The sequence below is a fragment of the Tenebrio molitor genome, chromosome 3 (assembly GCF_963966145.1).
Source record: "Tenebrio molitor chromosome 3, icTenMoli1.1, whole genome shotgun sequence".
Lineage (NCBI taxonomy): Eukaryota > Metazoa > Arthropoda > Insecta > Coleoptera > Tenebrionidae > Tenebrio > Tenebrio molitor.
The window spans coordinates 14,473,732-14,499,882 of record NC_091048.1 but is presented as its reverse complement, the minus strand read 5'-3'; the positions used below and the strand labels follow the sequence as shown (position 1 = coordinate 14,499,882).

The 26,151-nt window shown below is 33.2% G+C and overlaps 1 protein-coding gene, 3 long non-coding RNA genes and 1 pseudogene across 6 annotated transcripts in view; 4 read left to right on the top strand and 1 right to left on the bottom strand.

Annotated features, from left to right (window-relative positions):
• Positions 1 to 26,151, bottom strand: part of LOC138125360 (uncharacterized) — a 169,467-nt gene that overhangs the window by 65,900 nt on the left and 77,416 nt on the right. The gene's annotated exons all lie outside the window — the stretch shown is intronic.
• LOC138126233 (uncharacterized) overlaps positions 1 to 26,151 on the top strand; it is a 74,937-nt gene that overhangs the window by 1,803 nt on the left and 46,983 nt on the right. The window lies entirely within an intron of this gene.
• On the top strand, positions 6,135 to 7,731 carry LOC138125626 (uncharacterized; annotated as a pseudogene).
• LOC138125872 (uncharacterized) lies at positions 16,785 to 18,477 on the top strand. The gene is made up of 3 exons (XR_011157542.1): positions 16,785 to 17,553; positions 17,607 to 17,698; positions 17,800 to 18,477. It is a non-coding gene; the product is annotated as an uncharacterized lncRNA (long non-coding RNA).
• Positions 21,594 to 23,485, top strand: LOC138125871 (facilitated trehalose transporter Tret1-like). The gene is made up of 2 exons (XM_069041426.1): positions 21,594 to 22,010; positions 22,068 to 23,485. The coding sequence occupies exons 1-2, from the start codon at positions 21,977 to 21,979 to the stop codon at positions 23,384 to 23,386; spliced, it is 1,353 nt and encodes a 450-aa protein (XP_068897527.1). The 5' UTR covers positions 21,594 to 21,976; the 3' UTR covers positions 23,387 to 23,485.

Genomic DNA, 26,151 nt, shown 5'->3' with positions numbered 1-26,151 from the left:
TAAACTTTAAAATAAAACTGTTTTATTTAAAATACAAACTACGAGTAGGTAGTTCACCCCAGCGAGTTTAATATTAGAAAATTATTTAAACAATCAATTTAAAGTAAAAGTAAAGTAAAATATTGTTTCGATAAGGTTTACTAAAGTCCATTCACGTTGGATTTTCCTCTCAAGGTCAAATAATTAAATTTTTTGGCTCAGTAATTATGTTTTGTAAATAGTGACATGCAGCTAACCAACATAAAGCGTTTTAGCAATGCTCAATCCAACCTGTACGGTGTTTACCTGTATGTCGCCATTTACAAAACATAATTACAGCGCCAAAAAATTTAATTATTTGACCTTGAGAGGAAAATCCAACGTGAATGGACTTTATACATATTTGAACACATTCAAATCTTTAAATATTTTTTTATTCACTAATAATAAAGTTTAAAAGATAACAGAAGACATAACCACTAGAAATTAATATACAGTGAGCGGCAAAAGTATGGAATAAATTTCTTTAAAATTAAGCAAAATTGTTTTCAAAAAAATATTTGGACAAGTCAATTTTAGTTTATAAAAATACATATTTTAGTACAAAATAAAATTCCAAGCAGTCATTTGTTTTCGAGTTATGACGTCATCGATACTTTTTTTAAATGGAAACCCCCTATTTTTTTTCTTGATTCTGATAGCTCTTTTAATTGTCTAAACGCCAGTATAAAAATTTTGTTACCTTACATAAGGAAATTTTTGAGAAAACAAAAAAAGTTGGAAAAAATAAATTTTATAACGAACAAAACCAAGTCAAAAACTGTTAGCAGTACATACTTAAAATTATGGAATTAAATGTTTGAATTGCCATCCCCCAGCTTGTTGACAATAAGCAAGTTTATGAAGAAATTTCCCCTGTTTTAGTTTTATCTCAGCACCCAATCAAAATTAAAATTTCTATACGTTGTGTTTCTGTTAAATGAGTCATTTTCGAAAGCGTTTTGTAAAGCAAATAATACATACAAATGAAATTGACAGTAACATTTGACTGTTTGATTTACCTACTTGATTTTTTGACTTGTTTTTGTTCGTTATAAAATTTATTTTTTCCAACTTTATTTTTTTTTCTCAAAAATTTCCTTATGTAAGATAACAAAATTTTTATACTGTCATTTAGACAATTAAAAGGGCTATCAGAATCAAGAAAAAAAATAGAGGGTTTCCATTTAAAAATGTATCGATGACGTCATCACTCGAAAACAAATGACTGCTTGGCATTTTTTTTGGTACTAAAACATGTATTTTTATAAACTAAAATTGACCTGTTCAAACATTTTTTTGAAAAAAAATTTGTTTAATTTTTAAGGAATTTATTCCATACTTTTGCCACTCACTGTACAGACTGATCACAAAAAAACGCCCCAGCTTATATCTTTCTTATTAGAAATCGGATTTCAACGAGCCATACATCAAATGAAAGCGTTCAAAAAGTACTATAAGCTGGATGTAAAATGTTACCCTTAGCAACGCTACCTTACAAGGGTCAAGGGTCAACTTAATTTTTTTAAATAGCAATATATAATTTTTTTAGTACAGTTAGATTCATAATTTTTTTCTGAGTTCAAAAATATAGCACACCCTGTATATTTAAATGTTATTCTAAAATAATAAATAAATAAAATTATTAGAAATACCTATATAGAACTTTATTTGTAACAGGACATGAATTACTTATGAAGACATTCTTGTAGCCATGGAAAAACAAATAACTAAAAATTTATTGTAAAAAGTAGGCAAACTTTATTTGTCGTAATTTTTGTTTAATTTTTTTTCTCCAATTTCGTGTTCTGAAATAAAATGAATAAGATCGAACTTATGGATATGTTACAAGTATATTTCGAAAATAATAAAATATACATAGTATCTTTTTCAATGCCACCTGAAATCCTTCTGAATGCCATGCGAAGTGTGATACGTAGATGTTAACAATGTCTCGAACAAAATGGTGCTCAATTTGAACAGCTCCGTCGAAAAAATTATATTGTTATTTTTATTGTTCGTATTAATGAATAAATATTGTTTCCATGGCTACAAGAATGTCTTCATAAGTAATTCATGGCCTGTTACGAATAAAGTTTTACTTATTCCTAATAATTTTATTTATTTCTTATTTTAGAATAATATTTAAAAATACAGAGTGTGCTATATTTTTGAACTCAGAAAACATAGTAAATCTAACTGTACCAAAAAAATTATACGTTGCTATTTAAAAAAAATAAAGTTGACCTTCACCCTTGCAAAATAGGGTTGCTAAGGGCAACATTTTATTTCCAGTTTGTAGTACTTTTTGAACTCTTTAATTTGATGTATCGCTCGTTGAAATCGGATATCAAATAGGAAAGATATAAGCTGGGGCGTTTTTTTGTGATCAGTCTGTATTTAAACTATTTTTTATTATACCTGAATCATAGTCCCTGTTTTTGACACTAAAATGCGTGTCAAAAAGGGCCTTTAAAACACTAAAGCTTTAACGGTTGCTTAGGTAACAACAAATTCACCTACATTTTGAACAATGATGAATAGACATTTATAGAAAAGTTATAATAGCAACGAAACAACAACAATTGACCATTTCTATATCAACGATTAATGACACAGATTACTTGGGAAAAGGTATTTCAATTTACTTTTTTTGTTATAATTTTTAGATTTTAGTGCAGGTATAATAAAAAATAGCGTATGATACACGTTTATACGGGCCTTTAAAGCACTTGCGACGTTAAAAGCACTCCGCTATGCGTGCTTTAAAGGCTTCCTTATTAACTTGTATCATAATATACTATTTTACAGACATTTAAAGCCATATTTCAATTTAGCAATAGAATTTACAATAAAGTGAGTGGTTGTGACACAATAATAATATATTTATTTTATTTGTTTTTCATTAATTGTCCTTCGACTATTGAGGATTGCACTGATTGCAATCTTTTCTGTTTCCTCGGTACCTGCTTTCCTTAATCTATAAGTGCAACGTTTCTTCTTTTGCGCGCGAAAACGTAGCAATAAAAATAAAAAACCCGAATCTGTGAATCAGAGCCTTTGCCCTTGTTCTGAATTATAGAAAGTTTGCCTTGTCGTTTGGGGTGTCATTATTGTTTGTTATCTCTTTGAAGATGAACGTATCCAAGTGCTCCGAGTGCCACAAAGACTTTAGTGCACTTTATAATTTAAGAAAACATGCTAAAAAATATCATCCAGGTAAGATTTTAATTCTTAACAAGATTTTAATTCTTAACAAGATTTCCGTTCCCACTAAGGGGGTCATTCACGAAAGCCGGTAAGGCTCGATAAGACATTGCAAATTCAATCAAAACCATGACAACTTCGTATCCCACCTCCACCCGGCGGCACGGCAATTTTGCCGGAGTACATACACTATTACGGATAATACTATCAAGTAATAGTGCAGTGCTTATCAACATAATTACCGGCGTCTCGCCTCCGCATTTTGACTTTTTTGTGTTTTTTGTTCTGTGTCAATGTTAAGGAATTTCCTCACGATGTGACATGAGTATAATAATATACCTTTTTGAATTTCAACCCCCAATGTGTTCTCTAAGTCCAAAATTTTTAAATTTTTAAGAAGAGATTGCGGTACTATTCCTGTCGCTGAAATTATAAATGGTACAATCGAAATTTTTTCTAAACACCAAAGATTTCTCATAGCAACGGATAGTTCTAAATATTTATTAATTTTTGTATTATATGTCTGTGTTATATTGTGTGAATTTGGAACAGCTATATCTAAAAGATATGCTTGCTTTTGTTGTTTATTTAAAATAATAATGTCTGGTCTGTTATGCTGAATGTGAATATCAGTTAAAACTGTGCGATCAAAATATAATTTGTAATTGTCATTTTCTAAACAACTTTCTGGTTTATAAATGTAATGTGGTTGTGTATCCTTTAATAAATTGAATTTAACTGCTAAATTCATGTGTATAATTTTTGCGAATATATCATGACGTTTTTTATATTCGCTTTGAGCCAAAACGGTGCAAGAAGAAATGATGTGTTCAATGGTTTCCCCTTCAGTTCCGCAAATCCTACATTTATCGATGATCGATTGAAGCATTGTTTTTGCCGTTTCGTTAACGATTTGCAAATTATCTGAGTTTCGTAAATCTACCCCTTAGTTGCTAACTTAGTGGGGTGGTGTGAGACATAAGGAAATATTGATTATTTCTGTTTCTATCTTTCAGACTTTGTAGATTGTATTTTAGAAAGCATCATTTTGTAATTCAGATTAACAAATCAGCCGTGCTTATTTTCAGGTCCTATAGCTACGACCTATAATGCCAATAGCTACTTAATCTATTTTATATGATAAGTAGGTACCTATGTAAATTGACTAAATGTTTTTACTTTACAGATGATTAAATTCGATTTGAATTTAATAATAAAAAAAAATATATTAGAAAACCTCTATAAAACTTGAAATTATGCCAAGTATGACATTTACTTGACAATTCTGAATGGTTAAAAGTGCTCTGTGGAAATAATGCGTGTGTTATCATGGAAACGTTAATAATTTGAGAATTTTTGTCCCATCGGTTTTATTTTCGAATTTAATACAGAGTTATTCAGATAAGAATGGGAATTTACCTGAGCGCCATAGGCAGCCCAAAATATGCCTTCCATCTAGCACCACGTTGATAACTTATTAAATTAAATAATGGCATCACGACACTGTCATCTTAATACGTCAAAATGAAAATAACAATGATGAGAGGAGAATAATTTTAAACAGTTTATTAAATAGGTAAAGTTTGTCCAGCGAGAGATTGGTTGACATAAACATCACTAAATTCTATGTAGAGAAAGGACCTAGCGCACATAAAATTTTAAATATATCCTTGAAGCAGTAACATTTTTGACCTGAAATTATACTCTAATTAATGTAGTCTAGTGCATTTTGTAGTGTTGGTTTAATTTAATATAATTTAAAATCTCTCAATCCATCGCTGGACGAAGTAGGTATAGGTACCTCTACTACTATGCATTGTTCAAATTTTTTTTCGTTCTTTGCCGTCATCTTTTCCGAGATTGCCAGTTTCTTCGTAATTCTCGTTCCGTGGCCAAAGCCTAGTAAAACGTGAAATGTCAAGAAAATTTCAAAAGTTTTTAAGTAGCTTGATTACATGTTTAATTTATAATATAAATATCGAAAATATATCCCTGACTGAAGATTTTTGGGTTGCCTACTGCCCTCAGGTAAATTTGTATTCTTATCTGAATAACCTGTATAAATAAAATTCAATGCGAAGTAATTGGCAATCGTAGAAAAAATCGTATTTGCAAGCCGAAATAAAAATATTTTTTTTTGTTCGACACTGTCAGAATTTCTCCTGTGTGAACGGATTTTGATAAATGTCACAACTTGTCAAAACGAAACGTAAAGCTAATTTTAAAGATTTTTAGCGATTTGGAGCCTTTAAGGGGCTCGTCGAACAAAAAAACGTTGTATTCAAGTCGTTCTTGTGTAAATTGGGCCTTTTTTAGCACTCGTGGGCCTTTAAAACGCTCGTTTTACTGGCGTTTTAAACTGGCCCACTCATGCCAAAAAAAGCCCAATTTACACACGAACTCGTTAAATAAACTACTACATATTTTGTTTCTTATTGTAATACCTAGTACTTAATAATAATTTCATGAATTTTATTTATAGATAATAGTATATTATATATTGAGGGAGAGAAATGCATGATTTTTCCTAAGGTGCAGTTTGTAGCCAGAGGGCGAAGCCCGAGGGCTACAAAGCACCGAGGGAAAAATGAGCATTCTCTCCAGAAGTATATATACTATTTTTTTCACGGTAGGGAGTAGAAACAGCACAAAAATCTCAAATTTTAAGAATAAAAAAATGATGACAAATGAGTTGTCATCTTTCGATGAATTTAATGGAATTAGTAGTTGCCTTGACAACACAATTAGATTTTTGTCACAACAGTCAAAAAAAATGAAAACTCCCATTAGATTTTTGTCACAACTGTCAAAAAAATGAAAACTCCCTAGGGAGCAAGTATTTGCAAATATTTGCTCCCTAGGGAGAAAATGCTCTACTTCTGTCACGATGTTGACATCCGAAAAGTTGATTTCTACTCCCGATCGTGAAAAAAGTAGATGTTATAGCTCCATCAAAAACTTACAACTTCCAATGTGTACAGTGCAAAAAGAATTTTACACATTTAAGAGATTTGAACTATCATAAAAAGCAACATCAGAAGAAAGACGCAATCAGTTCTAGTTATAGTTCAAGTTCCACCGCAAACAGCAAACAGTGTCCCCTTTGCAAGTGCGATGCTATGAAAAAAGATGATTTGCTGATTCATTTCAAAGAGACGCATGATATAAAAATGAAAATAAATAATATGGAATTTCCATCATCGGAGAAATTTTATGAGTGGAAAAGCAAAATTGAAGGTGACACAAAATCTCTTTTTGTGAAAGAAAGGGGAACCTTTTCTACGAAAGATCACAGTATTATTAATTATTATGTATGTCATCGATCGGGCACTTTTGTTTCAAAAACTAAGGGATTTCGACATATTAAAACACAGGGCAGCAATAAAATAAACGGTTTTTGTCCAGGGTCTATAAAAGTTGTTTTAAATAAAACTGGAACCTGTGACGTTCGTTTTTTTGAAACCCATGTCGGACATGAAAATGATTTGGGTCATTTATATTTGACTAGAGCAGAGCGAGAAACATTAGCAGCCATGGCTCTGAAAATTCCCTTTACTCAAATTCTAGACGAGGTGCGTGATTCTATTCACGGTTCAGAACTAGAAAGAATTCATCTTCTCACTAAAAAAGACCTATATAATATAGAAAAATCTTTTAATCTACAATCGACAACTGTTAGACAAATCAAAATGATGCGATTAGTGTAGAAGCGTGGGTAAATGAGATGGAAAATTCTGGCTGTGTTTTGTTTTATAAAGCACAAGAAACAACATCAGAAAAGCATCCAGAATTAAAATATGATGATTTTGTTTTAGTTATAATGAATTCTGGTCAAGAAGAAATGCTAAAACAATTTTCTTCAGATTACGTGTGCATTGATGGAACGCACGGGTTAAATCAATATGATTTTGAACTGCACACTTTGCTTGTGCTTGATGATATAAGGGAAGGATTCCCATGTGCGTTCCTCATTCCTAATAGAGCTGATGAACAAGTCATGTGTATTTTTTTTAATTATATTAAGGAACGAATTGGAATGAGGATCAATTGCAAAGTTTTCATGTCTGATATGGCAGAAACGTATTACAATGCTTGGAAACAAATTATGATGCATGCAGAATTTAGGTAGGTTGTCAACAATACAAGTACTGATTTTTTAAATATACCTACTTACACAAATTTAATTTTAGATTGTTTTGCACGTGGCATGTAGATCGGGCATGGCGCAAGAATTTATCGAAGATTAATTCCAAAGACAAACAGGTAGAACAATAATTCGTAAATTTTAAAAACATATTTTTTGTTATATTAATCTTTTAAAATTAGGTGATGGTTTACAAATACTTGAGGACCATGCTGCAGGAAAGAGATGTTTTGGCACTATCTCCTATGTTGGAACATTTTCTGGAAAGTACACTAAGCGATCCAGAAACATCAGAGTTTTCTGCATATTTTAAGGACAACTATCTTAATAATGTAGAATCATGGCGTATTGCCATCGTCTAAAAAGTGGTCTAAATACTAATATGCACATCGAACGAATGCATAGAAGTATAAAATATATTTATTTCAATGGCCGAAAAGTAAAAAGATTAGACAAAGCAATCACTCAAATTCTTAAATTTGTGCGAGCCATTAGCCATTAATAAAGGGAAATTGTGCAGCAAACTAAAGGAACTACGTCTACGTCATAAAACTAGTGAAAAACTAGATATTAACCAGATAACAAAAAATGGAGTTTACTGGGAAATTCCATCCTCATCCTCATCCTCGTCCTACGAGGTTTATACTATTGAAGAAAATGACATTAACAATCATTTGGACTGTAAGTTAATTTGTAGAGAATGTGATGCATGTATACATAAATATTCTTGCACATGCATCGATTCATGCATCAAATGGAATATGTGCAAACATATACATTTGTTAGGAAGGCATCTCAAAGAAAAGGATCAGTTACAACCAAGTGCTACAATTACAACAGGTAATTTTAAGTAATTCAGATTCACAGGAGAAATGTATCCTGTATGTTAATATTGTTTATTTCATACTGTCCGGTAGATGCTCGATTGCATCATCAATTTGAGTCCGGTAGGTGAGTTATAACAGTATCAGAGCCGGAAAGTGTCACTTAGCAACACCTACCAGACTGTTTTCCTTTTATACATCAAATCTGACATTGAAAAGTGAAAAAGTCAAAAAATATTCGATCTAGAAAAACAATAGCAACGGCCGTTGCCACAGGAAAAAAAGTGATGCTATTTTCACAATATAATGTTATTTTTTAATTTTTGAAATAAAATGATGATGCACAAGAGACTTCCAGTATGAAATAAAATACATTACGATATACATCCGGTAGTACTTGTAACCTACCGGACTTATAACGTAAATTACTATAATAGTAACCACAATAACATTTTTTACAGTGATTTGTGCATATGATAGAGCATAACCTACCTGACTCTCGGTAATATTACTTTTCAGTGACGTAAGGTTAGTAATTTTTCTATAGCTACTGGGGTTAAGTTGAAGGCTGCGCTAAAGGCACGGTGATGTGGTGGTGACGGAAACATGTTTTTTTTTTGTTAGGTGTTGATTGTAGGCACAAGGGGTTAGGGTGATTATCTTGACTTTGGGTGGTGGTGGTGAGAGGACGCTGTCTATTTACTTATTAATTATCTGCTTAATCATGTTTTTTTGTTTATTTTGTTTAGGTCAAAATAACTTTTTAACGACATATTTAAATTTGTAGATGATGAAAATAATTTATTTGTGCATAACGGACCCTCAACTTCCGACGAGACAACTGGAATATTATTCAGTCTCAATCAGGCAGGGCCAGTCACCAAAACCAAAGAGTCGCTTATGCGGGAGAAAGAAGACTTAAGGGTATCATTGAATAATATTATTGATTCAATAACATCCATGGAAGAAGTAGAAGTACTGAAAAAATGATTGCACCAATAGCCCCAACTCTTACGGCTGTACGACAAAAAAATAGCCAAATGAAAATTAAAGCTCGTAAAATTCTGATTCCGCATAATAAAAAGATTGTTTTCCACTAAAAAGAAGAAACGTTGCACTTCTAGATTAAGGAAACCAAATGCCGAGGAAACAGAAAAGATTGCGATCAGTGCAATCCTCAATAGTCGAAGGACAATTAGTGAAAAACAAATCAAATAATATAACCGGTAACAACTACCCACTTTATTGTAAATTGTATTGTTAAATTGAAATATAGCTTTTAATGTACATATGAATAAAAAATTGTTTAAATATGTTAATTTCTAGTGGTTATGTCTACTGTTAACTTTTTAACTTTATTATTAGTGAATAAAAAAATATTTAAAGATTTGATTGTGTTCAAATATAGATGTTCCAAAAATAGCGCACTAACGGTGCACTACGATGTAGAAGAGATTAACGTAAACGTGAGAAAAATGTCAAGAAAATGATATTAAAAAATGCATTGTGGGTTGCATTTTTAACTCCGTCGGGCACATTATCACTCGTGAACCACTTGTATTTTCATTTCTGTCAGGTTACTGTAGTGCTAAAATGTAGGTAAATTTTATTATTTAAACTCCCTACGTGCAACGATGCCAAATTTATTTACATTTAACCCTCCCCGATTTGAAAATATTAAGTCTGAAGAATTTTTTCCATATTTTTCTCATGTACATTTAAACATTCTCGATAAGATTAAGTAGTTAGTGCGTCAATTTTGAGACACGCTGTAGGTATATATAGTAAATCTTATTGAATCAATCTTTTAGGTAGGTACTTTAAATTGATTGTTTAAATAATTTTCTAATATTACACTGGCTGGTAGTATGAGGCTGAACTATCTACTCGTAGTTTGTATTTTAAATAAAACAGTTTTATTTTAAAGTTTAATTACATTCGCTTGTACTATGCCGGTTTTAAAGTTTACATATTGCTTTTATGAAATGAATTCACTATTACTCCTATTAGTTATACGCATGTGCCAAACTGGGAATGAAAGTCGCTAGCAGTCTCTATCCGCTTGTGTTCGTTTGGTTTGGTTGTTTTCGTCAAATTGACGCATGCGTGTTTCGTATCATTTACCTCGGTAGTGTTAACTCTGTCTATCTCATTTCAAAATCACATAAGAGCGTCTGCCTTAGTTGGCGAGCTCCGAGATAGGAGCTTCTGTTAGCATCACGCGATATAGTAGTAGAATCGTATTAAACTGTAAAGGACCTGGGGCGGAGCTTAAAGTTTGTCTAAACATAAGTGAATTTTATGGTTTTAACATCTAAAGTACTTTATGAGGGATTTTAGGGTTGTTCGCGACAAATCCATCACAACAGAATATTTAGCTACCCTGTCATAAATTTTGCAACGCGTGCTGTCTTTGTTAAATGAAAAGCTGCAGATTTGGTTATTCCCACTTTTACAACATCCCTCATAAAGTATTTTAGTTGTTAAAACCGTAAAATTCACTTATGTTTAGACAAACTTTAGCTTGCGCGGCCTTTAACACGTCAGTAGCGTAGGGAAAATGAGAATCTGGCCTTAAAGAACAGTGGTTGATCAAAAGTAACGAAGCAGGTTTTTTGAAAATGACCTTTACTTCTCTCACTGGCTTCAAAAGGTGATATGAACACTGTATCGTAATCAGTAGGTGGGGTGCGGATAAATGAGAGGAAAATAATTTTTGAGCCATAAAAATCAAGACCACTTGTCACCTGCTTAATGAACTCGTTCCAAAGGAGCATACTTGGGGTGTTCGATGATTTTCCATACAATCAGAACCAGAACAAGTCTGGCGCTGAGGGCAGTATTTCTCCACCAACTTCACAGACTCTCTTCAAGTTGTTAACCACACATACTAAATTCCGTTAAAATAACTTATTTGATCGGTTTAGGCCCTATACGTGATGTTTGATGCGTTGAAAACTTGTTTTCATTTATTTTTCCCAAATTCCATCTTTCGAGGTTTTCGGTTATATGCCACTTTTGAGAGAAGCTTTGGACCTGCAGCTGCCCGTCGATCTCAATTTAAAGCTAAATAAATACACTTCAAGTTCATTGCCCATGACTTTTTTCATGGGGTGAGTATTTTTGACGAAATTTAATAAAATAAGAGACGTAAACAAAAAATTTTTACTTCTTGGAAAAAATACCCAATTTTTAGAGCTCTATCTCGGAAACTGCTGCATGCATAAAGTTTGCTTGGCCCTCAAACTGTAGCGAATTTAATCTAGATTAAAAAAGATAACTTCAACTTTTTCTGTGAGACTCATATCATAAGAGATATTGAGCAAAAACTGAAAATAATGTAAAAATGTTGCTGTTCTTTGGTTACCACGCACAAGTCTTTCGAAGTTGCAAATTTGGTGTTTTACTCTTGGCTGAGATCCAAACAACATATTAAAAAATCAGAACTACATGACCTTTTGCAAGGTCGGACCCTTTTTTATGTTTATACTCGTATTGACTGGACTATAGGGAAATCCTGCGGGTTGGTCTTTCAGATGACACATTTTTATTTTATGAAGAGACTTGGTTACAGTGGCACAAGAACTAACTGCATGCTACCCGCAGAGGATGCTATCTAATGTCAGTTGGTTCGAGTGTTATTGCTTAAATTAGCAAAACAGAATAAAAATTATTTAAAGAAACTCAAACAGTCATGTGGTATTTGAATAGATAAGTTTCTGAACCAAATCAAAAATGTAAAATATTACACAATGCAAAATAGATTAAAATAAAAAACGCATACAGTGAGAACGCAAAACTTATCGTGTGATCACTGATCAGTCAAGCAAGCACTTATGACTAGATAATATGGCACGTAACAGTAAGCGTTCGTTTATCAATTTAATAATGTGTTGATTGGCAATTTTTGATAACATTTTAATTCGTAATTGGTTAAAAACTCAAATCAGGTGACGAAATGGATGAAATCGTTAATAAAGACAGTCCCTCAAAAAAGTTAAAATTTTTAAAAATTGTTGAAATGTTTGTCTTTAATAAGGACAATTATTTTCGTTTAAAAAACCATTCCACATCATGATAATGTAATTATAATTATATTTATATTCTTTGATTGTGTATATGGCAATTAAATTTTATAACATGCGTACAGTTTATTTCAAATAAAATTAAAGTAGGTGTCGTTTCCACAGCGCTAAGTGATCTTTTAAATACACCTTGACGAGCTGTGACTTTGTGCGCTTTAGTCACGAGGTGAAGTTAGCAATAGCAACGGGATTTTTAGTCACGCTCTGGTTTTTTTAATAGCAAAAACCATGTGACACTCAAAATGAAGTTAGTTGTCACTTGTCAACTGACGTTTATCAGGTTCGAATTTTATGTTTAAATTAACGCTGAATAAAGAAGTTACGTGTTATATTTGCATTGTTCATTTGGTCGTATAGTATGTAACCTATAAACTTCTCTAGACACTCGTTTATTAAACACTCGCTCCGCTCGTGCCTAATAAAACTCGTGTCTAAAGGCTGTATGACACGATGCTAAATTTTGTAGAAAATTAGTTAGAAAGTGAAAGTTAGAGGACCAATGAACGGTCAGGATCTGACAAAGACAGACTATGATCCTGATCGTTCATTGGTCCTGTCGAGGGTCTCTCTCATTTTCTAACAAATTTTCTACAAAATTTAGCATCGTGTCAAACAAGCTTTAGTCTAAAGTGCCGTTTATAAATCTTGTTGCATAATATACACTTCGTGACAAAATTATCGAATCAAGAATTTATTTCTCTCTAACTTTAAAATTATTGGGCTTATGAACTTGGATTTTGCACATAATATGCTTGAGAGCCTATCTGATAAAAATAAAACTTTACTCAGCATAGATTTTATTTTAAAAATCCAAACGGGACAAAAAGATAACTTGTAACACCAAAAACGATAAAACATGAATTCAAAACAATTTTAAAAAACAGTCTAATATCTTATGTTACGACCTCTGGCGGTAATACTAGCTTTCATCCGCCTTGGTAAACTTGAAATTAAATTTTGTATGTATTCTTGTGGTGTTAGCTGCCATTCTGCAATTAGCAAGTTAGACAGTTCTTGCAGAGTCAGCGGGGGCACTGGTGATCTTCTTACTCGTCGTCCAAGGTTATCCCATAGATGCTCGATGGGATTAAGAACCGGACTTCGAGCTGGCCAATCCAACCTCTATATATTGGCGTAATTTAATTCGTCTGTTACAATCCTGGCAATATGAGGTCGTGCATTATCGTGCATTAGCACAAAACCTGCACCAAAATTGTGAGCATATTCTTCAATATAGGGAATAACAATGTCATCTCTATATCTCTGGCCGGTCATGCTACCTCCAGCAACAACAACAAGTTCAGTACGGCCCGTCCAATTTATACCAACCCATACCATAACTGAACCTCCACCAAAATTTTCAATTTGATGAATCGCACATTGACCATAGCGTTCGCCCGGTCTCCTAAACACACGATTACGTCGATCATTGTTAGTTAAACAAAATCGCAAGTCGTCGGTAAAGAGAACATTGTGCCATTCGCGGTCCCAATTTCTGTGTTCTCTAGCAAAATTTAGACGAGCCATACGATGTCCTGGATTAACTCGTGGGCCAGTTGCTGGTCTTCTTGGTGAAATAACAATCCATGTAGTCACCTGAAAATCGTTTCGGAGGTGTTGCGCAGTGACAAAACGCTTTCTTATAGCTTGTAAAGACAAAAAATGATCTTCTCGTCTCGACGTTTTCCTTTTACGACCTTGTCCAGCTCGTCTAGTGTACGTTCCCGTCTCCTCATACCTTTAAAGAACTCAGCTGACTGCGAAGTCTGAGACCTTTCAGCAAGTTGTCGCTGAGTATATCCCTCTTGTGCCAGTACCACTATTTGGGCTACCTGAGATTGATTTAAGGGCATTTTTATCCTCTCTGACAGAAATCTGACAGGTTTGTAACACCAATACAATATCGAAAGCAAATTTTCTGTAATAATATCACAAGAGAGTGAGAATAAATTGAAAATAATTCGACAGATTTTCGAAAACTTGTTGCCAGGCAATAGACACGAGAGCCCGGGGGTCTATTCTTCAATTTCGAGTGAGAAATGTCGCATGCGACATTTATCAATTCTCGTACAAATTTTGGTTTTTGTATTCTTGAATTTCGTATGCGACAAATCTCTCCCAAAAACCATGCGAGCTCATATGTCGGGCGCATAAACGGCGTGCGACTTTGCAAGTCGTATACGCATTGATGCCCGTTGCCAATCAACATGACGATTTTGTTGATATTTCTGACAAGGAATTGTACAATCAAATTTTGGCTGATGGCAAACGATGAAGAAATGTTTGTACTTTTTGAAGATTTTGAAAGACAGCGGCGACAGTTTTATCACGGGCAAAGTCCTTTTACAAATATACAGGGTGCGTCTACTAAAACTTTATATCCGAATATCTTTTTTAATTATCAATTAAGGTAAACAATATTTAGCAATATTATATTTCTCAATGACCTCTTGACATGTGCTTAACAAAAGTTAACGAAACCTGCAAGGATACAGAGTTATTTGAAAAATAACCGCAGTAAAATTTTTTGTTTGGCTTTTTCTCAGATTACGGAGTATAACATATATTCAGCTGTGGCCTCTGTATCTCCCTGTATTGTTTTTATTACACTTTTGCTAATGACTACGCAATAAATTAGTGTTAAAAAGAACTAATTTTCCAGCTGTGTTCAAAACAGAGTTTAAGCGTAAAAAGTTGTTACGAATTTGTTTCACAGATGACTCATTTTTCAGCAAATAATTTAGATACGTCAATTTGACGCCCCATTGTTATCTTATTTAAAATTCTTTTACTACTGAACTATTCGGTAAAATACAATAAAAATTCAAATAGGTATGTATGTACAAACTCCGGTGTAGGTACGTTTGCATCCTAGGGATCAGTCTTCTCTGGAAAAATGTACTAAACTATTTTAGAGTAAGTTTTCAATAAAACGAATTCAAATGTTATTAATTTTATTTTTTAAACAATGAATCATGGGGTACCCGATAGCCGGTACTCTCCTTATTTTTTTGTTTTTATTTAGAAAAGTGGCTTTTATGGAAGTGGGTGCGTCAAGCTTAAAGAGGGGGTGAAGGTGAATAAATAATTTAAGCACATACTAAATAATAACAATTAAAATATCTGCAATAAATTCAACAATGTAACACAATTAGCAGCACAGAAAATTAAAAAAAATTCCTCAAAATAATTACATACTCGTATGCTCAAAATTTATTTCGACCATTAACTTCCGCACACCTTTCAATTCTGGAATAAAAACTCCTCAGTGATGTTCTTGTTGCAGGATCATTTCATATGGATGAAATTTCAAAGACTTTAAAGTTCTAATAATCGTGTTTTGTGAGACATTCAGTGTAGCCGCTACTGCTCTTGTGCTTGTGTGTGGATTTTCAGTTACCTAATCAACAACGGGATTTTGAAAGTTAATATTTTTGGGGAGTGCATCCCTTACTGGTGGCAATTCTTTAACACTGCCAGTATCCTCAAACAGCTTTATAATTTATCTGATATTCATTTCGAAAAATTTATCATTTTCTTGACGGGCCTGAAGAATTCTTGCTGCGGCTCGATAGCACCGGTGACACTCTCCATACGTAAAAATAATATTAATTTTCTCTTGCTGTAAGAACGACATCTTGTATGAAAGATTATTTCAAAGATTTCACGAACTTTTTTACTTTGACGTTGTCAAATAATAAATTAATTATGTTTTTTTTTTTGTAAATCAGTAAGCCGTGAAGTATTTTTTTACGTAAATACACACTGGTGAATGAAGTCTGGAAATTGTCTTCAATTTATTTGTCAATAATAAGCACTAGGATGATTATTAGGCAGAAAATCTACAGAGAAACATTTGATATGCATGTTAAAAGTTATAATGTTTGAAAGTGCTGAAAATATTTTTTTTTTTCATTAATTTTTTTCTTGAATATTCCTCTTCTGTCCAGAGCCTTGTTAATTTTTGTAGTGCCTATGTAAAGAGGGCAATGCAGCCTTTATTAAGACTAAATATCATTGAGCAGTCATTTAAAATAACGAAGATATTCAAATATAAAGTTTAAGCAGACGCACCCTGTATATAACTGAAAATTGTTTCCAAAAACATTTTCGTTTAACGAAAGTATTGTACAACCTTTTATTCATCTACAAATTGCAAACCCGCACTTCGCCTATGGACATTTTTTTGCCCTTCTTTGTATGTGAACCTAGGTGAGAATTTCCCTGATAAAAGATCCGGTGCATTTTGTAGTAATTCTACCAATTTACTTTTTTGAGCATTGCTAAAATATTGTGACTTCGTTTTTTATTTTGCCATCGAAAACACAGAAAATTAACAACGCGTGTATAGTCCTACAGAAACTCTAGTAGAATTCGACTTTGGTTGTAAATTTAACAACAACAACAACCGAAAAATAAGATTTTATCATCAAGTAATAACCTTTGTCATAAATACCACCACCACTACCCCTACTTGTAACATTGAAGCTAACATTGCGAACCCCAAATCGACGACCCCCGTTAGCATTTATCAGAAGGATTCCAGTGACAAACATAAATTTACAACCAAAGTCGAATTCCGCTAGAGTTTCTGTAGGACAAGGTGGGAACAAAATTCATGCCTTCAAATGGCCTTCAATAGATACCGTTAATTGACCTTCAATTTTTAAAAGCTCGATTTGTTGGGCGAGCATGAAAGTACAAAATTACAGGTTTCTGTGAAATATTTTGTCAAATTAATTCGTAAATTGCCATGTTGTCACATAGACCACTCGTCAATATTCCATGTGCGAGAAATGTTTTTCGCATGGTATTCAAGAATAGAAAATATTTGTAGTGTGCGACAACAACCGTTCGAGATATGTCGTGTGCGACATAAACTAATCGAAATTAAGGTAACTACATCAACACACTACGTATAAAGGTACCGCCATCAGTGATTTTTTATGCCTGTCCTTGTCGCACAATCCACTCAAACTGGGGATAAAAAAACACCATCTAAAAATGATTTGACGTAATTTGACAAAAACTAGTGTCATTATTCTGCTGCATATTTAATAATCCTAGTTCAAGATTCATCTAACTTATTATTTCGTTACAGTTTTCGTTTGTGTTTAAGTATTGTCATTTATTTCTTTGTACTCGTTACATCTTTTAACTTGGTTCAGTTACTTGCGTTTATTTTAATACTTTAACATGGTCAGTAACAAGTGTTGTGTTAGCGGCTGTTCAAGTTCTAAAAAAAATGGATTTCAATTCTTTTATGTTTCAAACGGTAAGACACCCGTTACATATACTTATATACAGTAACAAGCAATTTAATATTAGGAGTCAAAAACAGAGTACGGAGGGAACAGTGGCTAAAATAATTTAGACTGTCTGTGAGTTCGTGCTCCAACCGTGAACTACAAATCTGCTGTGTAAGTATCTACATACATAATAAAGTAAAGATTTAGTTTTTCTTATGTTAGGTGATATAGGTATGTGGCTCTAGTATACTTAATATTATTTTAATTTGCAGAAACATTTTAGTAAAGATGACTTCTTTTGGGCTGAAGATTTTCAGCGATTGAAACCTGAAAGATCCGCAAAATGTGACAGTTTTATTAGTGGTGTTTTTGTAAATTTTAATTAAAAAGATATCTGCAACCAGTAAAACATTTCAGTTAAAAAATTTTGATTAATAATGGGCGACATAACCTAACATATTTTTGACATTGTAGTAATGCCATTATTTAATTTAAAAAATCCCCAAAACTATTGTCTTCCTTATTTCACTTGTGCAATTTGCATTTGATATCTTTATCTTACAATCCACTCTCGCGAGGAATGGAATGGCGGTACCTCTATACGTAGTGTGTTGATCTAGTACCTTAATCGAAATTGAAGAATAGACCCCCTGGAGGGCTCTAAGGTCACTAAATCAACACACTACGTGTTAAGGTAGCGCCATTACATTCCTGGCGTGAGTTAATTGTGGAACAAAGATAATAAATGCAAATGTCGTAAGTGCGACGAGGAAGACATCAGTTTCAGGGAATTTAGTTTGGCAAAATGAGAACAGTCTTTAGTGACACTTCAAAATTTTCAAACGTGACTCTGTTTTGTTTATCCCCAGATTGAGTTTATTGTGCGACAAGGATAGATATATAAAATCACTAATGGCGTTACCTTAACACGTAGTGTGTTGATTTAGTGACTTTAGAGGGCTCGAGTGGCTATTGCCATCTGGCAACAAGTTTGAGAAAGAATCTGGAGAATTATTTTCAATTTATTCTCACTCTCGAGGGGTATTCGTAGGATTATTTTTTCATGAGTACAAAATCAAAAATACAAAAGAAAATTATATTATTGCACTGAATCGTTTTTCGTTCATTTTCAACAATTGATGACACTTATAGCCGTTTGCACCACTTTCGGTTAAATGTCTGAGTTAGATAACCACCGTTAAATTTAACCATCGTGTTAACCAGAACTTGCATTGCACCGTTCAACTTACAACAAACTGTTAGGTAATCGGGAGATACGTTTGGCAACGTCTCAAAATTAAACAAAATCATGATTTTTGAATTTGTCATTTTATTATGTCACATGAATAGTGCTTGTGTTGTGCAAATAAATTGTGCGAAATAGATTCAAAATGAGCCAACAAAAAGATGAAAAGAAGAGGGTACGGGCTCCTAACTTTTCGCCGGATGAAAAAGTCGCACTGCTGAACCTAATAAAAAAATATTCTCACATTATTGAGAACAAGAAAACAGACGCGGTGACGTGGCAAGACAAGAGTAAGACATGGGGTGAAATTATAAAGAAAGAAATTGGAACAATTCGATTAGCAATTTTACAAAGATCCAAGCAGTTACAAATAAAAATGATTGAAGAAACTCAACGAAAATTGACAATTCAAATGAGAAGAGAAGAAGAACTACATCAATTTGAAATTAGAAAACAAGAGTTAGATGTGGAAGCCCAATTGGAATTATTATTAGAAAAAACTAAAAACAAATGAAAACATTCATTAATTTTAATGTGCGTTAGTTCAAAATATAAAATAAAAAAATCACTATTTAGTTTACAAATTTGCAAAACGTTGTTCTATTAACATTTCTCTGGTTCCATAATGAACTGGAGCTTCTACTCCTTCAACGGCTGCTATTTGTCCTTTGTTTATTTGAACCTCCAGATCTTGCTCATTTATTTCTTCAGGTGCAAAACGCTTGTTGCAACTATAATTATTAGCACCTTATTACTTTGTAGTCTACAACCATTTGCTAATATCGGAAATCTTCGTTTTAACACTCCAAAACATCTTTCCACTACATTACGAGTTCGAATATGGCTTTCGCTATACAGCTGTTCTGCAGGAGTTCTTGGGCGTAGCAGTGGTGTTAATAAAAAATTAGTGTTAGCGTATCCGCTAGCACCTACAACGAGACAAATTACATCAAAGAAATAACATGAACCGACGTCGGAACGCCACTTCATCTAAAGTATCGAAATTATTATTTCTTTCGTAAATTTGTCGAGAAATTCCATTTTCCAAAAACTCTAGTACGTCGAGATCATCGTCTCCTTCATGAATAACAAGATTGATCATTTCTGCGAGATCCATACACTCAATTTCATATAAATGTGCATCTAAGCAAGCCATGAAAATCTGATTTTCTGTTGGTATTAAAGCCAAAGCTAGTGACTTTGACTTTCAAAGTTGCGTGCTCTGCGCGAACCCGATTTGATTAATTTTTCAGTTTTGTCCGTTTTAACATTGCTGATTTCAAAAGCAATGTTACGTCTTTTTACTGATTAAATTAAAGTATTTCTTATTTGTTTCTGTCTTTGTATTTTTACCAAGTAAAGATTTATTGGACATGACCTTCATAAATGTGATTTTTGCAATGTAACTAAATTAAAGGTGCTTTTACACATGCACAGCTCACTTGATGAACATTTATACGAAATCAACTATAATTCCAATCGATGACACAATTATGTAACCGACACTTTAACCGCTACTCAGAGCACTGGTTAATTTTCGTTGGTTAGGATGGGCACTAACCACTGGTTAGTAAGTGGTGCAATGACAGTGGTGTTTAAAGTAGTTGTTATCTGTCGTTTAAAATTTAACCGCTACTGGTGCAAACGGCCATTACTGTCAAATTGAAAAATACGTTGTCACTAAAGAAAAATTAAAACAAAATACGAACTATAATTATTCTCACTTGGATAATGTACTTTGATTATTCTCACTATAATAATGATATAATTGGACAGATTTGAACATGTGATCAAAAATGCTGATGAACAATTGGAAGTTATAAACATGAAAAAATAATCAATAAAATTAAAAAAAAAGTTTTGGATTAGTAGGTCGCGGTTGCATATTTTAATAAATTACGTAGAAATTAAGTCTAAGATTTACATAATTATGAACGCATAAGTTACAAAAAAGGTAAATCCTCCACTAAAGAAAAATACAACGCTTTACACAAATTATTTTGAAATTTTTAAGCATTTTTAGTTTTGATTCGATAATTTTGTCACGAAGTGTACTATTTTGTAGTTCTCTTCTCAGAGTTCTTAAAAAGCATATTCCACTTTAAACTACTTGAAATTAATAATCAGTTAAATTATATTATGCACAGACGAAAGGAAAGGAAGACCAGTCTTTCAAATGATAAAATCTTATCCTAATAAAAATCTGCACGTGAAATGAACTAAATCGACTAAAATGAATTGTATGTTCATAATTTATCTATGTGTGAAGTACCACTTAAATTTCTGAAAAGAATTTTATCGAAGAATTTTGTGGAAATTTTTCAATATGACACTTAATGTACGAAGTAAAAAGTTTTCTGAAATATGGAATAATATTACTGCGATTAACACATTACAACTTACCAGATATGTGACGACACAAACCATAAACTTATACTTATATTTTTATAAGTGGTCAATCACTCATTCAAAACAGAGATAATTTTATTATTTTCAATGTCAAATATTTCCATTGCACGTAGGCGTAGTAAACGCGCGTACGCACACGTAATTACAGATTTCAACTTTATTTAAGCATTTTTGACAATTTTAAAATCTAACAAATTAAAAAATGATGACATAAGATCAAGTAGCAATAATAAAAATAAAAGAAGTAGGTTCAAATTTGAATAGAGATGATTATTTAGACGATTATGTTTTAATAATGAATGTAAAATTAAAAGTTACTGTTGCATAAATAAAAGCTGACTCGACGACCCTGTCTACTTACGTTATTTTCTTACTGCTGATAAATACAAACGAGTTTATCGAAACGTGGTCAAATCGTGTTTGCGCGCCCAAAAACTGATTTCATGACATTATCTTTCCAATGAAAACATTGTTCATTAAAATTATTAAAAGATTATCATGCATCCAATAATATACGTGCCAACTTATAAACAAAAAATCAATACCACACTACATTGAGGGTATTGTTTTAATAGTTTTCTTATCGTATCGTTAATTACACGTAGTGCACGTTTCTTTAAACTCGTGACGGAAAGATTTCAGTAACTGTGTGCCCTAATTCATTTTAATATCTATTTATCTTCGATTGATAGTGCAGAGATATTAAAAAAGAAATGAGAGAAACTCTACTTGTAGTACGTTGGAAACAGTGGTTGATTATAACTTACGGCATTTTACAAACAAACTAACGAGATATGGTAAATCAAGTTTACATTTCGGCTCTAGCCGGTAAGTACCTATATTGTATTGATATAAGGAACCCAAAGTGAAATCAGATCATTGCAGGAAATTTAATTTCTTTTGGTGCTGGAACATCACTATCATGGTCGTCTCCTATTCTTCCACGGCTAAATGATTCAGATGTTCACAGCATCCCCTTTGGCCGTCAAATAACAGCCGAAGAAAATTCATGGATCGGTTCATTGTTAGCGTTAGGAGCAGTTTTTGGACCGCTTCTTTTTGGATACGGGGCTGATAAATTTGGCCGAAAACCAACTATAATATCCCTTGGAGTGCCTTTTCTTGTGTCTTACCTCATACTAGCTTTTGCCGAAATCGTACCGTTATATTATTTCGCAAGATTTTTAATTGGAGTAGCTGTTGGTGGACTTTTCACTGTACTACCAATGTATATTGGAGAAATAGCCGAGGATACAAACAGAGGCGGATTAGGTTCAGTTATGAACATTTTCATAACATCTGGAACACTCTTATCTTACGGCATCGGTCCCTACATTCCCATGATCGCTTTTAACATAATTCTAGCCGTCATTCCAGCAATCTTCATGATTTCATTTTTCTTTTTGGCTCCTGAAAGTCCGCATTATTTTGTCTCCAAAGGTAACTACGAAGCTGCAGCAAGGTCACTTGACAAACTGAGAGGTGCAACCGGAAAAAACGATAAGGAACTCGAAGATATTAAAACTGCTATAGAAAAAACCGGTAAGGGTACTGTATTTGACATCTTCAAATCTAAGGGTCTAATCAAGGCGTTCATCATTTCCCTCGCTTTGGTCGGATTACAACAAATGTCTGGTATCAATGCTGTTTTATTCTACGCGGAAACCATATTTTCGGCTTCTGGAAGTGGTTTAGAAGCAGCAACCGCTTCTATCATTATTGGTGTTGTTCAGTTCGCGACGAGTTTTGTTACACCTCTAATGGTTGATAGATTAGGAAGAAAAATGCTGCTTTATTTTTCTGCTATTGGAATGTTAATATCTGAAATACCTCTAGGAGTATATTTTTATCTTAAAAATAACGGTGATAACGTAGATAGTATTTCATGGTTGCCAACTGTTTCATTAGTGGTTTACATTATAACCTATAATTGTGGATTTGGTCCTTTGCCTTGGGCGGTGATGGGAGAACTTTTCCCTTCAAATGTAAAATCAATTGCTTCTGCTCTGACAGCAGTATTTTGCTGGTTTATTGGATTTCTGATTGCCAAATTTTTCCAATCCCTTGTGGATGCAATAGGCATGGGACCATCCTTTTGGTTGTTTGCCGGTTTTTGCGGATTCGCTTTTTTCTTTACACTATTTTACGTAGTCGAGACTAAAGGAAAGAGCTTGCAGGAGATTCAAGATATTCTACAGTCTTAAGCCCATTGATTCCATTATAGGAATTATTTTATTTATAAATCATAATGTAATTTATTATGTACATATTTATTTTAACTTAAATATATATTTTTAAACACATTAACCTATCAGTTATTCTAGTATATTCTTCAGTGTGGAATAAAATTATTTACATCTAGTTACCTTTGCATTACCCTTGTAAAAATACGAAATGCCGCTCTACAAAAAAAAAAGAAAGCCTAACCTCAAATTATTCCAAAATTCCAAATGTGATTTATTGCGAAGGGATGATATGAATGCAAAGTAGAGATTGAAATTAAAAAGGAGCTAATAAAAGCAAGTCACAGCTAGTGTTGAAAGTGGCCACCAACGTTTGTTAATTCAATTTAGTAAATTGTAACAATTGTCAATTCGATTGATGACATTTATTGACAGAACTAATAGTTCGGCACTTCAAAAAAAAAGTAGAGCGGTACAGGAAAATTTACATGTGCAAAAATTCCAAAGGTAACTAGATGTAAATCATTTTATTCCACACTGTACTACAACACAATAGTATATTATATTATCAAGAGTAGAAGTGTCTCTTTTCGTGCTAAGCCCAGATATTAAAGATGAAACACAGTAGAGGTCGACAACTGGGCGAAGCACAAAAAGAGCTTCTACTCTGAATGATATACAGTGTGTCCCCAGATAGGTGAAACGACTCTTGTAAAAGTTAAAAAAAATTCGATTTAAATTTTCATTTTCTGGGGTTCAGCTGCTTGGTTAAAGACTAATTGCTAACATAATTTTAGTTTTGAAAAATCAAGTATGTCTTGGAAATTTTAAAAAAATACTATTTTCCTGTAGAGGAAAGTGCCTTTTATGTGACAAATACGACAAAAGTTATTAAGAAAAGTTGTTAAGAATCAACATCTGGCCCCTGTACCAAATTTCAAAATCACCGGCCAACTTTGATTTTTCATTTTTTAATGTTTATTTCACAAATCAAAGAATTTTATTTTTAACAGTTCTCTTATTATGAGTAAAAAAGATTCACACAGATTATTACTACAAGTTACTGGCTTAACATTAATAACTTATACCTAATTATATAAAAGTAAATTGAAACCTTCTCCTCTGTGGACTGCATCAGCTTAAGATTGGAGGAACACTATTTAAACATAAAAACTGTCATAAAACAACTTGGGTATCTCCCGATAAGAAAGTCCAAACCAAATTGATCACATATGCATAAGTGAAGCTTGGAGTAATAACCTACTTGATACACGTAATAAAAGGGGTGCTGATATTGAAACAGATCACTACTTAGTAGTTGCAAAAATTAGAGCTGAGCTACAAGTCATGAAGAAGAAATATAAACCTAGAGTGACGAAGATTTTTGATATAGAAAAATTAAAGAAAGAGAAGTTCAAAGAGAGATTTATAGACATGTTGAGGGAGAAAGAGGCATCCATAGACTATGACAACAAAGGAATACAAGATGTTTGGCAGCATTGCAAGGACGCATTCTTGGAAACTAGCAAGCAAGTACTCGGGTATAAATCAAGCAAGAAAAGAGAATGGATGAGCCAAGACACTTGGAATAAAATTAAAGAGAGAAGAGAATTAAAGAGAAGAGAATTAAAGAAAAGAGACTATCAGCAAAAACGAGAGAGAACTACGACCAGATACAAAAAGAATATTCAAAAGTGGCAGCTGATATTAAAAAGAAGATAAAAAGAGACAAGAGAGCATACATGGAGAGCATAGCACAAGAAGCACAAAAGGCAGCTGAGAGGGGAGACACAAGAACACTATTTAATAATGTCCGAAGAATAAGTGGAACCAAAAGATCGCAAAAATTAATTAAGGATAAAAATGGTAAAGTTTTAACTACAACCGAAGAACAATTACAAAGGTGGACAGAATATTTTAAAGAAACTTTGAACATGGCGAGAACTAATAGAGACGCTCTAACAACAGCGAAACAACCAGAGCTGCAAATAAATACAGAACCACCAACTATTGAGGAATTAAAGGAAGCAATACAAAGCTGTAAGAATGGAAAGGCACCAGGGATTGACCAAATCAGAAGTGAAATGCTTAAAGTCGACACCACTGCAAAAATGTTGTTACCACTGTTTAGAAGAGTATGGATAGAGGAAGTATTCCCTGACGAATGGAAGACCGGAGTGGTTGTAAAACTACCAAAGAAAGGTGATTTAAAACTCTGCAGCAGTTGGAAAGGTATAACACTGCTCAGCATTGTTAGCAAGACCTTCAACAAGATAATATTAAATAGAATAGTAAAATTATTAGATAAAGAATTACGGAAAGAACAGAGTGGTTTCAGGTCGGGAAAAGCATGTAGAGATATGATTGTTTCGTTGAGGATAATAGTAGAACAATCGATGGAGTATCAATCTCCCCTATACCTTCTCTTTGTAGACTATGAAAGGGCCTTCGATTCCATAGACCGAAAATGTATGTGGACAGCACTTACGAATAAAGGCCTTCCCCAGAAGTTTGTGAATCTTATTAAAGAGGGATATAATGGCTACAAATGTAGGATATTGCATGAGCGTACACTATCCGAAGAGTTCGAGACCAGTACAGGGGTCCGCCAGGGCTGCATCCTTTCGCCACTTTTGTTTTTAGTGGTTATTGACGAAGTTCTAAAAACAACAGTCCAAGATAAGAAAAGAGGATTAATGTGGACCTTTGAGGAGAACCTAGAAGATCTCGATTTTGCCGACGACATATGCCTACTCTCCCAGAATGGGAAACAACTACAAGAAAAA

Bases quoted from the DNA above. Each gene is read 5' to 3' on its own strand.
- LOC138125871 (XM_069041426.1), top strand. From the start codon at position 21,977: ATGGTAAATCAAGTTTACATTTCGGCTCTAGCCG. The intron at 22,011-22,067 runs GTAAGTACCTAT...AGATCATTGCAG, and splicing joins TTACATTTCGGCTCTAGCCG to GAAATTTAATTTCTTTTGGT.